Source organism: Melospiza melodia, chromosome 8 (genome assembly GCF_035770615.1).
Source record: "Melospiza melodia melodia isolate bMelMel2 chromosome 8, bMelMel2.pri, whole genome shotgun sequence".
NCBI lineage: Eukaryota > Metazoa > Chordata > Aves > Passeriformes > Passerellidae > Melospiza > Melospiza melodia.
The window spans coordinates 2,246,107-2,261,751 of record NC_086201.1 but is presented as its reverse complement, the minus strand read 5'-3'; the positions used below and the strand labels follow the sequence as shown (position 1 = coordinate 2,261,751).

General features: G+C 43.6%; 1 protein-coding gene across 2 annotated transcripts in view; it reads left to right on the top strand.

Moving 5' to 3' along the window:
* The window catches only part of ACVR2A (activin A receptor type 2A), a 55,097-nt gene that overhangs the window by 25,147 nt on the left and 14,305 nt on the right, over positions 1–15,645 (top strand). For both annotated transcript variants that reach the window (XM_063161551.1, XM_063161552.1), the window contains exons 2-4: positions 8,161–8,368; positions 10,093–10,202; positions 11,463–11,617. In XM_063161551.1, the coding sequence (XP_063017621.1) occupies positions 8,161–8,368; positions 10,093–10,202; positions 11,463–11,617 (473 nt within the window). The remainder of the gene's footprint in view (positions 1–8,160; positions 8,369–10,092; positions 10,203–11,462; positions 11,618–15,645) is intronic.

The window sequence follows — 15,645 nt, the reverse complement described above, 5'->3', positions numbered from 1 at the left end:
CCACAAACAAACCCAATATCCATCCTGGAGGGATCCTTGGGAATGGCTGAGTCCTGCCTGGAGTTCTGGCCAAGTGTGAGCAGGATGAGCTTGGCAAGTCCTGGTGGGATGAGGTGGGGAGGTGGAAATGGAAATGAAAATGTAAAACCCCAGCATCATGGGCTGTGTGGAGCCAGGACTGAAGCTCAGTGGGACAATTCTCCATCAGTCATTTGGAGAGTTGGAAGAGGAGGGGTGAGGAAAGTTCCCAGCTCAGTGGAGCAGAACACTGAAAGGTTTGAATCTCTCAGCACCGAGTTCTGCCTTTTCCCCTGCACTTCCCCTGTTTGCCTGCAGCTCCCAGGTAATCCCTGTGTGTGTTTACACAAACGTGGCACCTGTCTCTCCTCCTTTGAGCTGCCATCTGGCCAAGGGCAGCTGGAGCTTGTCTGGCTGGCCACTGACCATCCAGCTCCTGCCCATGAGCTCAGCACTTGGAAAAAAGGAAAAACATACACCTGATGCTTTAAAAAGTAAAAAAAAAAAACCAACAAAACAAACAACAAAACTGGTTGTAAGTATGTTTAGGCTGGGGTTTTGGTTGTAACCACAGAAAAAAAAGAGAAGTATAACGATGGCTAAAGAATTAGAATGTAAATAAGAAGCTTGATCAGCACATGGAGGAGAACTGGGTGGTGTTTTTGCTTGCAATAGCACCGAGTGGGACACGACACCCACAGAGAGATTTGTTGGAGAGCTGAGTTGAAGGCAGAATCACACTGGTCCTGTTGTCTTTTAAATAGTTACATAAGGTCCTGTAAGACAGAAAAAGAAGTGGGGGTTGGATATATCATGTGGAGGAAACATCAAATGTGGAGTTGGATGCTTGCCTCTTAGATGTCTTGAGTGTGTTTTTGTTTGACTTGGTGTGTGGTTCTGTTTGCTTTGCAGTCAAACTGGTACATTTGCATTGTGCTTGGCTGATTTGGGAGGCAAAAGGTAGAATATTTTCTTGTAATTAGCCTGAATAAACTCTCCTGGGTGTGTCTTTGAGGGGTCAGGAGGGACTCTGGGGAGGGGAGACTCCTTCTTTGTCTTTATAAATGCAGGTGAAATATTGACACTGATCCTGTTGAGCCCCTGGAAGGTGGGTGACACAAACAGTGCATGAGGAGGGCTGGAGAAAATGTCATTTCCTGATCCTCTCTGTCAGCCTGACCAGGGAATGAAATTTGAAGACAGCTAAAATTGACAGCTAGAATGAAGCTTTCCAGTCCTTTTTAATGAAGTGATTAATATGTTCAAATTTCCCATCTCCGTGAGGCTGCAGGAATTTCAACCCTCCATTGGAGAAAATTCCAAATGTTTCATAGCTCACAAGTTCTCAGGAAGTTTTGTAGCTCAGAGAAGAACCTCCACAAACAGCAACCCCAGAAAGGATCATTTTGATCCAAAACCTTTTGGGGTTCCCAGCTGAGAGGAGCTCCCATCTCTGCTGAGCTGCAGGATTGTGCTGCTGTGGCACTCTGAGATCAGAGCCCAGCTCTGACAGGTATCTGAGATCATTCCTGGGAAACTCCCTGGCAGCTCCCAAAATAGAACTGCTGCTCTTGCCACCAGCATGAGACTCAGCCCTGAGAGGGATTCATCATTCCTGCTGCAGTCTGTGTGTCCCTGGGTGCTTTGTTTAGTGCCTAATTGGTGCCTTTGGTGCTGAAGGGCCTCTTTTTGGCTTTAATACCAGCATTCCAGGGCTCTGGGTGGCAATGGTGGCACTCCTGGCTGCACTGGGACAGAATCCCTGGCTCCTTCCTGGGCAGGAGGAGGTGATCCCTCCTGGGTAATCAGGGTGCAAGTTAAATGTCAAATTAATCAAGATCTCTCATTATTATTATTCTTTGTGTTTGGGGTTTTGCAGTGGGGAGAGGAGGATAATCCAAACTGGGATCTGGGTATTTCTGTTCTGCCTCTTTGATTATTCTTAGTTTTTTAGAGATGGGGCAGCTGAGAGGCATTTTAAAAGATTTTGTTCTATTATCAGATGAAGAGTGAGACATAAGAGATGTAAAACTCTGTGACAGTGGGCACAAGGGTTGCAGGGTGAAGAAAGAGGAGAGAATGTTGACTTCATGTTGAGAAGGCTTGATTTATTATTTTATGATATATAGTTACATATATTACATATATGTAGTTACATATATATAGTTACATATATATAGTTACATATAGATACATTATAACTATACTAAAAAGAAATAGAAAGGAAAAGTTCTCAGAAGCTGGCTAAGCTAAGAATAGAAAAGAATGAATAACAAAGATCTGTGTCTCGGCAGAGAGCAAGAGCAGCTCTGCCATGAGTGGTCAGTAAATGCAAACATCCTCATGAGCCCAATCCCAGATGCCCCTGTTGCATCCCACAGCAGCAGGTAACCATTGGTTACACTTTGTTCCTGAGGCCTCCCAGCTTCTCAGGAGGGAGAAAAATCCCAAGAAAGGAATTTTCACCAAAGATGTCTGTGACAAAACTCAATGCCATTCTATCAAAAGCCAACCAATTGCTTGGTTACTCTTTGTCCCTATTCTCGTTTTTCCACCACTTGAATCTTGTAAAATTTAAACTTTTCAGTTTTTAGCCCTGTTTTACTGATACTGGCATATTTTAACCATCTGGAAATCGTGCCAGGAAGGGGACATTGGCCCAGCAGTGAGCAAAGGCCACCAGTGTGGGATCTCAGCACCTCAGGACTGATGTGCAGAGTGACCCAGACCACCCTTGGGGGGCTCGGGAGTCCTGGGATGTTGCCAGCAGTGTCTGGGGCTGGACTTTGATCCTGCACGGGAGACGACACCTGTATGAGGATGGGAGGATCTCACTGGTGAATGGTGAGGGGATAAGTTAATTAGAGTGTGAGACACAGGGTTTGGGATTTCTGTACAGGGGGGTCTGGAGAGGTAAGATGGAGGAATTGGGGCATGTCCTGTCCTTCTTCTTCTTCTTCTTGGCCTCCATCTTCTGTGGTGATGTTGGCACTTTGGGATTGGTTATTACTAAAAGTGCACAGGTCAATAAGGGTAAAAGGTATTGGGGAAAATTGATAAATATTGTATAGGTAATTTTGAGTACAAAGATAGGTGACCGCCCCGGGGGCTCTCAGTGTGCTCATGGCTGGCTGCTGTGCAGACTCTGTCGGGCCGAGAGAAAATCTTTTAGATAAACAATTAATAAACACCGAGACCGAGGAAAGATCTGAAGCCTCTTCTCGTCCTTTGGAGCGCGGGCTGTCCAAGGCCACCCCGGGCCTTTCCAGGTCATTAAAACAGCCCAGAAAGCGACAGACCAGCCCCTGAGATGAGAGCAGCCCCGGGCTGTGCCTCAAAGCCAGGCATTTCTGGAGCTCTGGAGCTTTTCCCCTGCAGAGCTCAGCAGGAGTGGCTGGGAGGTGTTTGTGCTGTGCTGCTCACACCTCACACTGACAGCAGTGGCATGTTTGAACTTGAAAACATCAGCCTGTGTGTTGCTGTGTTCCCTTGAAGTCAGGGGGTGTGAGAAATAACACTTAACTCCAAGGCTCTGGAGATTCCCAGAGGATGGCAATCTTTATCTCGGGCCTGACAGCTCTTGGTGGCACTTTCATTTCTGCCTAAAGAACAGAGATGGCCACTGAGGCTTTTTCTCCATTTTCTGCCACGTGCTTTGCTCTGAAAGCATTCTGGAAAACTTGGCCACAGAGATCTGGGGGTTTTCCCACTTCCTGAAATCCAGGCTTAAATAACATATTTGGAAGTAGAAGGCAGAACATGGAAGTTCTTTACAAAATCCCATTACAGCATTATTAATTTCTTCTATCAGTGGCACAAATTGCTGGGAGGGAACACACTGGAAAAATAATCCCAGCTTTTTTTTTCCTACAGCAAGAGCACCATGCAAATCAACCCAAGATATATCTATAGATTACAAATAAACATCATTGTTTATTTTATTTATCTATATACAACAAATAAACACGATGTAAAATAACATCATCAAGTGTTAGAGCAGCTGATTTACTTTCCATACTGTAAGTCCAGAACACTCAGAATAAAACAAATGTGGGGTTTTTTTGGTTACTGACCACCAAGCAAACTGCAAGGGGTTTTTAAAAGTACAGATATTATTCCTCTCACCTTCCCCCTCCTCACTCTCAGTTCTGGTCCCTGTTTCAGGTGACATCATCCTCCATAGTTTCCACTCTGCTGTAGAGCCTTTGGCTTGATCATCCTTCAGTTTTCCAGCACTTTATTCTTCTCTCCTTCTTTTTCAGAAGTGTTATCTCAGCTACAGAATTTCATACTTCCATGGCAGGCTCATCCTTACAAATTTTCCATTTTGAAAAGGTGTGAACTGCAAAAAAAATTGAAATATTTTCCAAGTATATGATGAGATATCTTAGCAAATACAGATTTCCTGTTGCTCCCCCCACTCTAATCCTGCAGAAAAATGCAGCTCTTGCTATACAAAACTACACTAAATCTTACCAAGTTTTCCTTTGTTCAAGTTGCAAACTCATTTATTTTTAAAGACTCTTTTAGAAAAAGAAAGCAGCTTTGTGGACCATCAGGTGAATCTTTAAATTTGGAATATTCACGGGGCAGGGTGGCAGCAGTGCAGGTGATTTGTTACCTCACTGCCTTGTTTATCTTTTTTGCAGTTCTTGTCTTGCCTGAGTTAATTGCTGCTGTGTTTGGATTTAATGAATGTACTTTGGCTCAGCTCATCTGAAGTACAGTCCTTGTGTGACCTGGGAGCATTGAGAACAGTGATAATAGCACTAATATTAGTCTAAAAATCAACAAAATCAGTTTGGGGACATGGTGGCACGGAAAAGGAGGACAGAATCCTTTCTCTCGGAACTCACTTTGCTTTATTAGGTTGGAAATAACTTCTTTCTTCTTCCTTTGAGAAACATTCCCCTGGGTGTTATCAGAAAAAATAGAGAATGATAAAACCCTGCTTCCTGCTGCAGGAACATCAAAGCTGGGCTTTTTTAGTCTGTATTTGTAGTCTGTTCTTAGATATATTTGTGGGGCTGGGAAGTGTTTGAGATCACTGTGGAAACAAATAGAATAACACACATGGGCAAGCACTTGCAAAAGGTGCCCGTGCAGCAGCTGAAGGGTTTTTGTGTAAGGTGTTAATTCTATTTATGCTGCATTTTCTGTTCCTTTCTGCTCCTCTGGAACAGCGTGTTACAATTCTGGTATTTTGGTGAATGGGCCATTCTATCTATAAGTTACTCAGTCCCTGTGGTGCTCTGCTGGTTTATTCTAATAAACTGCTCCATTCCTTGTATTTCAGTACTTAAAGAGTTCAAATTCATCTCCAATATGACACAATTTAAGTAACCTTTTGTTACAGGCAGAAGTATCTGCCAGACTGAACCTCACCCTCCAGTTCTTTTATAATACTGTACATTTTCTAGGGAATAGCAAAAAAAAAAAGTGTCCTTGGCACCATTAAACTAATCTTTGCAAGCTTTTCATCAATTTTCATGACTTCAGCTTGAAAATGTTGTTACATTTCGTAAAGCAGTGAGAGATCACAGATTGAGCTCCCTTTGCCCTTTGTGTCTTTCCGTGGTGTCACCAACTAATCACGCAGCAAAGCAGGGCTTGGAGCGAGGGGAGGACGTGGGAAGTGTTGAAGTCTTCCCTGGGAAGGGAGGGACATGATCATTCTCACATCTCACTGAAGAATCAGGAAACATTCCTGCAGCACAGACCATGGCCTTGCGCTGCTCAGTGTTGGGTTTGGTGGATGATGAACTCCCAGGAGTTTCTGTCCTGGTTTTGGTGATACCTGTAAGAGACAATTCCTGTTCCATCCAGCCCCTTTTCCCAGCGATCCTTCCTGAACTAAGGCCATGTCAGTCCTTAGGAGCTGTGCAGTTTGCCCCTTTTTAATTAAAAACTGGTAGATTTTTTCAGTCATTCAGTCTCTCTGTTTGAGAAATGGCAGCCAGTGCTTCCAGCTCCTCCTGGGGTGAGGTTTTCCAGGCTGCTCTTGAGCTGTCTGATGGAATTGCTCCCAGTTCTGCTGTTTCCTGTATTAAGAGTGGTTCAGAAGTTCAGATGTTGGTTTTGTGTCCCCAGTGCAGCTGTGCTGGATGGACAGAGTGTGAGGGATAGGGCAGCACTGGGATGGGAATACACAGATATCCAGTGGGATCCAATGTGCCCAAACTAAACTCAGTCCTGTATTTAATGCCCTTTGCTTTCCCAATGTGTTTTCCCCCCAAGCTTTCAGACCCCATGTTCCATCCACTGCTGGAGTTTGGTTTCTTTCAGCAGCACCATTTTGCTTTTTGAGGTTCAGGGATTGGTTTCTGAGGACGTGGCAATTCCCTGTGCACTCAGAATGGACACAGCAGTCCCATTAGAGACCTGCTCTGCCTGATAAATTCACTTTATTGTAAATGCCAGCTGCCCTTGTCCCCTGGGAGCTCCATCCCTGTGCAGGGGGTGGCAGAGCTGCTTGGAAGCAGATGGGCACAGAGCTGCCTTCTTTGTGTGGTTCCCCTTCTCCTCTTGCCTTTCTTCCACCACATCCCTGCTTTTCTGCTTTGAAGGATTAATCCAGGACTGCCCAAGCCTGGCCAGACCCATTGCAGGTGCCTGCTCAGGTGAGAAGGCCCAGCCAGATCCAAGGTCATTACACCAACAGTGACTGCAGCATTAATGGATGAAAAAATAGATGGATAAGAAAACCTGAAAGAAAGAAGACAGGAACAAAGAGAATATTTATGCAAAGTTAGTTTTACTGCAGTTGCTGAATTTTATAAATTTCAGCTTGTCTGTGGTCCTTCAAAGCTGGGCTTGGCAGCAGGAGAAAAGCAATGGCACGTGTGAGAGAAATCCAGGACTTCTGCTTTATTGCACTGACAGAACCAAATTGTTCAATCTGTTGCCTCATCTGTTTCTTGCCATAGCTGAGAGCTGTAAAGGGCAGGCCGTGGCAGCACAAGGAATTTAATGGTTCCCAGGCTGCCCCTGACAGCGTTCCCAGCTGGCTCCTGCCCCTCTCCCATTGATCCTCCAGCTCCTGCCTATTCTGGGAACACGGGCAGAGCAGGGTGGGCTGCTCAGGACGGGCAGTGCTGGGCTCAGCTCTGCCTCCCTGTGCTGCTCTCCCAAGGCTCAGGTGGGAATAATCCTCATTCTGCTCAGGAATGGCTGCTGGCTCACACTTATTGTGGATAAATGTGGATAAAGGAGGTAGCGAGTGATGCAAATAAATACGTCAAAAACTGCTGAGGGAAACCTTTTCTCTTCCAGTCTGGCCTTCAGCGTGCTGGGCAATGGAATGTCTTAAAAATTCTGAATGTACAGATAAATACAGTCATCCTCATGAGCCTTCCTCAGTGGATCCTCTGGTTCTCCAGCTCCTCCATCTCCATTTTCCCATGACTTTAATACATGAGAAATGGTGGAGCTCCCTTGGAGATTGAAGGCACGCTCTGGGCAGTGTCTGACAAGAGAAAAAAACAGAAATAAAGGGCAGTTCTTACTCCCTGCCTGTGTTCTGTTAACAGTCTTGCTTCCCAACAACTTCACCTTTACCAGAAGCACCTAGTGGGTGCTTTTCATCCCATTAACTCTGAAGTGATCTCCACCAGAATCCAGAAAGTTCCTAGATGGGCCCTAAATGCTCTTTAAGGTCCTTTCCAACCCACACCATTCTGGGATTCTGTAACACTTGCCCCCAAACACTTCTTGGCTTTTTTGGGGTTTCCAAAAAAGAGATGAACTCCCTGCTCTTTTGGCTCCTGTAACAAGATAAGAAGCACAAATGCCTTTTGGTGAATTTTCCTGGCTAAAGCTCCTGGTTTGGTGAATATTTTAATTAAATCTTCCCTGCTCAGCATTCTAAATTTTCTCTGCTATTGCTATTCATGGAGAAGTATTGCCATGACTTGTTCTTCATTTCTGCAAATCTTGCTAAGTTATGCAAGTCACTGTTTGACTTCACAGAGGATCTTTGTTTTATGTTTCAACACTTGGAATGCTGCTGAACTTTGCGTGTTTTCTCTCTTTATTAAAAAGGGGGGAGAGAGGCCACATTGCTACGTGCAGTAAATGATATTTTTATCCATCCTGTGCCTGATCCTGCAGAATTCCATTGAGCTGTGCTTCCCATCCCTGCAGGTGCCATCCTGGGCAGGTCAGAAACACAGGAGTGCATCTACTACAACGCTAACTGGGAGAAGGACAAGACCAACCGCAGCGGGATCGAGCCCTGCTATGGTGACAAAGATAAGAGGAGACACTGCTTTGCCACATGGAAAAATATTTCTGGATCCATTGAAATCGTGAAGCAAGGCTGCTGGCTGGATGACATCAATTGTTATGACAGGTGAGTTTTCCTAGGAATTTTTGCAGCTGATTTGTCACTGCAAACTCTTTTGCCTCTCCGTAATTTCTACGTCATCCCCTCCACAACCTGTGAGTCTGGGAATAATTATCTTATTTTCAGGTGCTCACTTGTATTTAAGGACCAGATTCCATGTGAGCACATTGTCTTATTTGCAGAATAGCATGTTTTACCTTTTTGAATGAACCCAGGTATTTCATTTATTCTTTTTTAGTCCATTTGTAACAGATCCTGTAGTGCCTTGTTATTGCCAAACAGTGCAAATATAATTATTGCAACCAGGATGCAAAATCCTCTCGTTGATTTTTCCAAAGTCTTTAGAGTTGGAAAGTCAGCACTTTGTGTCTGCAATTTACCAGATCATGGAAGTATTTTGGCAGTTTATTAATAAGCTCAATGGCAGCTCTAAGAATATTCTAAATTTCCAGTTATTTTGTTGATAACAGATGGTCCAGAAAGAACCCACAAGCAGTAACAGCAGGACTTGGGGTTTGTTAGATGCTGACTGAATAAAGGTCATGACTCTCTTAAGCAATGGTGTTGCAGCTTTTTAAATACTCTACTGGGTTTTATTGGCCCAAAACATTTATTATTTGGGAAGGCAGAGAATTAAGAAATAGATCCATTAAAAAGTATTGAGGAATTATTTCAGTAATTTTTACAGAAATCTTTCTTTGTATTTCTTTAAAGTTGAATTTTTAGAAGAAAGCTTTGCATCCTTTCTCCCCAAACCAAGTTGTCCCCCAGCCCAGGCTGTTTTCTGCATTAATGACAGTTTAAAGCTCAGTCCCACAATCTAAAATAAAAATCCTAAAATCATGAGATTAAATTCTCCTTGAGCAAAGAAAAGAAATTGGAAGAAGAAATGAAACACAGGAAGGACAGTGAGGAAGGAGCTGGAAACTGAGTAAGTCCTCATTAAGTGACTTGTGCTAATCACAGGCAGTGCTGTGTTTGTCCAGGGCAGCCCAAATCTTATCTCTGGGAGCTGTGGGGGTGACTGCAAACAGCAGCAGCTTCAGCACTTCAAAGAGAAAATGTTCCCTGCAAGTCCTAGGGCAGGCTGGCAGCCAGGGCTGGCTCTGGGGAACAACCCCAAGTTTTGAAGATGAGCCCAAAACCTCCCTGACAATCTTCAGCTGTGTTTAAAACCCTGCAATATTTCTTCAGCCTTTTCCAGTTCTGCTGTCAGGTTGGCTCCTGTTTTTTCTTTCCTGATGGGAATAGTTTCAGCTTGTTTGTTAGCAGAATATGAATAAAAAAGTCATTCCTCCAGTTAATTCAGGGAATAAAATAAGCCCTGTCCCTGAGCATAATGTGGGCAGAGGAGATTGTAGAAACTTTATCATTTCTTTCTACAAATACAATAAAATTTAGAAATTCTCCTTCTCACTTACCTCCAGCCTTGTTTGATCACTTGCCTGTCCTGTTTAAATCTAGATTGTGAACTGTTCCTCAATCTGTTGGTGTTTTCTTTAACTTTGTCTTAAAAATGACAAAAATGTGTTTCTGCTTTAATAAATTTTCATTGCAATATAAAATATCAAAATTTAATTTATCTCATTAGGTTCAGCTGTTACTTTGGTCCCGGTCGATTTAACAAACTTCAACTTGGAAATTTAAAAGCTGGGCACATTTTTATTTTTTTTTTAACAAAGATAACCTAGCACAAAAGAAATGAACTTTTTTCCTCTTTTCTCCTGCAGGAATGACTGCATAGAGAAGAAGGACGGCCCTGAGGTGTTTTTCTGTTGCTGTGAGGGCAACATGTGCAACGAGCGCTTCTTCTACTTCCCGGAGATGGAGGTCACGCAGCGTAAGTTCCTCCTGACTGCAGGGTTCCACATCCTGCTTCTCCAGCAGCTCACACTGGCCAAAAGTGCTGCCCTTGCTGCCTTTCCACAGGGCTCTGGGACAGCTCTGGCCACTGCCACTGCATTTATTCCACTTGGAAAGGTGCTTTCCTGTGAAATCAATGAAATGTAAAAATATAAAATGGACTTCGGCTCTTTCCAGGGGTGGGAAGGAAGGATAATCTGAAATACTTCCCTGGTTTAAGATATATAAGTTATTGTCAAATTTTAACCTTAATTACATGGCTAAGCTTCTTTAAGGGTGTAAATTTTTGGGCCAAAAGCTTTCTCATCCCTGTATCCCTGTGCCAGCCTAGGGATGCTCCCTTTCTTCAAAAAAGAAGAAAAAGAACAGTTCCTTTTCTTTCTTCTCTTTATCCCAGCTGGACTTTTGAATTTCTCTGTAAATGGACACAATAACCTCTAAAATGGGGAAAAGAATTTCCTCCCAGATCACAGGATCCTTGTGTGTTCTTCCACTCAGCATATTCTGTGGTTCTGAAAGACAATCAAATCAGCCAGACTTAATAAATAATTATTTTAAAAAACAACAGCTAAAAGGTGATTTGATTTTTCTTGCCCATCTTCTTCCAGTCAGGAATCTGCTGGAAAACCAAGGGATGTTAATAACTGAGCTGCAATCAGCAAATGTCTCATGTACCACATAGCCAGAGGAAGTTGTTTGTGAAATGAAAGAACATTTTCTGCAAGATGAAAATAGCCTTTGTTGACCCAGGAGATATTGCTGTCGTTTTTGTCAGTGGTGCTGCTGAGGCAATCATTGACATTCCTCCCTCTCCTGAGCCCTCTCTTGCCCCGGGGGGCTGTGGCTGCCTTGGGAGCAGCTCCTGCTCCTGCAGAGCCTTTCCTGAGCTTGTGTGGAAATGCCTTCACCTGCACAGCTCCTCCCTGCACCAGGCCCAGGAGTGCTGGAGGCTTTGCCAGATCTCTGTATTGATTGGGTTTAGTTCATTGGGTGATGAATTCCTGCAGTCCCTGGGAGTCCAAGCACCCCCTGTAGCCTGCTGGGGGTTGGAAGCCCAGAATTGCCCTGGGATCTGAGCTATCCCCTGCTCTCCAGAGTGCTGCCTTCTGGCCAGGTGTTACTTTGTGCTGCCTAATCAGCTACTGGCCGCAGCTGTTAGCAAACCAGGCTGCTGCACATTCCAAACACTGCCTGCTTTTGTTCCTGAAAAGCTTTGTCTTTTTTCTTTTCCCTTCAGCAACTTCCAATCCTGTCACACCGAAGCCACCTCTGTTCAACACCTTGCTCTACTCCTTGGTGCCTATCATGGGGATTGCAGTGATCGTGCTCTTCTCCTTCTGGATGTACAGACACCACAAGCTGGCCTATCCTCCCGTGCTTGTTCCCACCCAGGTGAGCCCCTGCTGCAGGATTGGGGGTTTTGGAGGGGCCAAACCACTCCTGAAGGGGATCTGTCTCATGGCTGGTCTCTCTGTTCCCCTCCTGATTTCCAGGTCCTAATGCTTGCTCTCCCCTAAAGCAGAGAATTAAGCTTTACTTCAACAGCCTTATTAATTATTCTTTGGTGAATGGATGAGCAACTGCTTCATGTTTTTATGCATCTCTTTGTTTGGGAGGAGAAAAACTGAATGCACAGAGAAGGCATGCTGAGGGCTGAGCTGGAATGCTCAGCTGGAAACACAAAAAGAGTTCCCAGTTCATCTTGGCCATTTGAGGGGTTCAGCAAACAGCAGCTGAGAGAGGATGAGCTGTTTTTAAGGAAAACTAGAACTGGGATACAGGTGTAGGGAATGTTAAGAAAATCTTCATAGCTCAGCTCATGCACTGTGATTCTTGTCATATTTTTCCTCTTGTTTATGTATTTTCTGTTTTGTCTTGAAACATTTCAGTTTTGGGGTGTTTGTGTTTCATTTCAAAAGGATGAGGTTGTGGGCTCCACACCTGGGTGTAACGTGGCCATTGTGCAGCCAGACCCTAACCTGCACCCAGACCAACATTCTGGGCTCTTGTGTGTGGGATTCCTGTTTTGTCCTGAAATATTTCAGTTTTAGGGGTGTTTTTGTCAAAAGGATGAGGTTGTGGGCTCCACACCTCAATGTAACCTGGCCATTGCACCCAGACAAACATTCTGGGCTCTTGTGTGTGTGATTCCTGTTTTATCCTGAAACATTTCAGTTTTAGGGGTGTTTCATGGCAAAAGGATGAGGTTGTGGGCTCCTCACCTGGGTGTAACCTGGCCATTGTGCACCCAAACAAACCCTCTGGGGTTCTGTGTGTGAGATTCCTGCTTTGTCCTGAAACATTTCAGTTTTAGGAGTGTTTGTGTTTCATTTCAAAAGGATGAGGTTGTGGGTTCCACACCTGAGTGTAACCTGGCCATTGTGCACCCAAACAAACCCTCTGGGGCTCTGTGTGTGAGATACCTGTTTTGTCCTGAAACATTTCAGTTTTAGGGGTGTTTTTGTCAAAAGGATGAGGTTGTGGGCTCCACACCTGGGTGTAACCTGGCCATTGTGCAGCCAGGCAAACTTTCTGGTGTTCTTGTGTGTGTGATTCCTGTTTTATCCTGAAACATTTCAGTTTTAGGGGTGTTTTTGTCAAAAGGATGAGGTTGTGGGCTCCTCACTGAGTATAACGTGGCCATTGCACCCAGACAAACCCTCTGGGGCTCTGTGTGTGGGATTCCTGCAGTTGGGAGGCTCCAGCTGGTCCTGGAGCTGTAATAATCAGTGCTGCCACTGGAACTCCTCTTCCTTCAGTTATGTCTGGAGATCCAGCTGAGATTAGGAGGCTTTTATGGGAAGAGTTAAAGCTGGAAATTCTAGAGACCAAAGCAGAAAAGATGAAGAAAATGTGGTTGTGGAAATGAAGAGAGAAATGATTTGGATTTTTGCAGGAGAATTAATTTGAGCTTCTACCTCAATGCAGTGACCAGAATACACGACCTGTCCTACAGTGATGATATTTGTGATAAAAATGAAAACTCTTGTTATTTTGGGATGGGGTGCCAAGGATTGATCTCTGTGTGCTCCAGCTCCTGGGATTTTTCCAGTGCTGCTGCTTGGCAGGAGGGTGCTGCAGGAAGCAGCATTGCCTGGGGTTGATAGCTCAAGTGTTTTGGTTTCAGTTTCTCAGTAATAGATAAGAGGAATTTGGGGAGAGGCAGTGGCCATATGTTGTTGCCAAATGAAAAGAACATAATTTAGAGGAAAAAAGTCTGTTTGCTGTCCTTGCAGAGAGGATTGCAGCTCCTCAGACTCCCTGCAATCTGTCAGCATAATTAGTTCATCCAGCTCCCATTTGATGGATTTGGGACTTTACATCGACCCAGTGGTCTTTGCTGGGAGATCAAATTCATAACTGCTAATTGTGGGGATAATTCCAGTGTGGGATTGACTTCCTGAAGAAATTAAGTCATGGATAAAGCAAGAAAAAGCAAGAGAATGTTAAATATGTGTGAGGTATCAAGAACTTGAATTCTGATTCTCTCCCTCCTTTTGCTGCAGTTTTTTTCCTTGCATGGATTTGTTTGGGGCAGGATTGCCACCTCAATTTTTAATAAATAGGATAATCAGCTGCTGTGTTTATGCTCAGATTGTATCTTTGGGATAAATGTACCTTGGTGCTTGTGGGGCAACAACATTTTCCTATCTTGTGGTGAGCAGGCATTAAGGCTCATGTGGAAAGTCAGGAAAAGCCACTTGTGCCTGAAAAACTCCCCAGAATTATGATGTAAATCCAATATAAACACTCTCCCTTATGCAGCAGAGCAGTGGTTCCCACTTGAAATTTAATTACAGCTGCTTGGAGCAGGAGACAGGGGAAGCAGGGAGGGAGGGAGAGGATTGGGAACTTTATAACCACCAATAAACTCTGAAAGATTTGTGCTATTAATCAGTTAATAGTATATTTAATAATTGGGGCATGAGTGGAGTTTTAGGCAAATGGATTTGGTTTCATTCTTTGTGTAGCAGTGGTAGAAGGAGAAGTCAGATGTACAGCAGGAAAAAGAGATTGTGAGATCCAGATAAAAGTTATCCCTTTTCCCTTGCTTTATTCCCAGAAACAATGGGAACACTGAGCTGCTACCAAACTTCCAGGAAAAAAATGAAAGGATGGATGAGGAATAAGCAAAAGATAAAAATGAAGAAAAATAAGCAAAAGATAAAAATGAAGATGAGAAATGGTGAAAGAATTTGGTGATAAGTAAAAGATTAGGGAGCAAAGGGAAAGAAATAGTTTGGAATATTTAAAAAGAAAAAAAAAAGGCAAGAAATACACAGTAAGAAATGTTTGAACCTGTGAAGAGACATAAAGGACAATTAGTCTTGGCTTGTTTGTGCTGCTCACTGTGCCTCAGTGCTGTGTGGGGAGGTGTCCAGTGAAAGCTGTCAAATTCCATCAGATCTGTCCCTTCTGTGCTCTGCACTGAGTTATTCACAAACCCACCTTTGCTGAATGCCTCTGTGTGCATGGCAGACACTTGGGAACTGTTCTGTTCCTTATTTCTGTTTCCTTTAGCAAACATAACCCATCATTGATAAAATTCACCCCAATAATCAGATTGCTGTTTTAATTATTTGAATGTGTGCATTTTTCTGCAGGAAGAGGTGCTGGCACCTGGTTCCTTTTCCCTGGGGGATGGAGTTAGGGGTGACCAAACATTCCCAATAAATCTGGGCTGAGGCTGCAGGGGCAGCTCTGTTGTGCTCTGTTGTGTAGGGGTTTGAGTAAATATATGTATTGTAAATATATGTATGGCAGTAAAAGATTTCTGTATTGTAAAAGTAACTTTGTTCTGATTCTAGTTATTGTAAATAGATTGCAGTTGTGATGTGCTTAATTGAGCAGCAGCTGTAGCTGATAGAAGTAGCTGAAATTAAAGAAAGTAGAGTAGTCAGAGAGAGCCTTAGAAAAGAGTCCTGACTGAGAAGCAACAACACCACTGCTGTGAAGATCTGCTGTGAGAAAACCACCCAGAAAGTACGAAACTGTAAAAATATAATATACAACAATATGAATACAACATGTGGTGACCCCGACGTGATAAAGAACATGCAGCCAAACATGGAATGAAGGTATGGAATCCCCCAGAAAGCTAGGACTTTAGAATATAGTATGGCCTTTGAATCAAAGAACTGTAACAGCAGAGAGCTGTAAGACTATAGCTTTTCAGAGAGCTGTAAGACTATAGCCTTTGAAGAAAAGAGCCTAAAAACATCTAAAGATCTGTATATATTCAAGACAGTCGAGAGCTGTAGCAACCTGAGAGCTGAGACAAAAATGTGTATTGTAATTGTATAATTATTAAAAAAAAAAAGAGAGAAATGTAGGGGCCTGAGTAAATATATGTATTGTAAATATATGTATGGCAGTAAAAGATCTCTGTGTTGTAAAAGTAACCCTGCCCTGATTTTAGT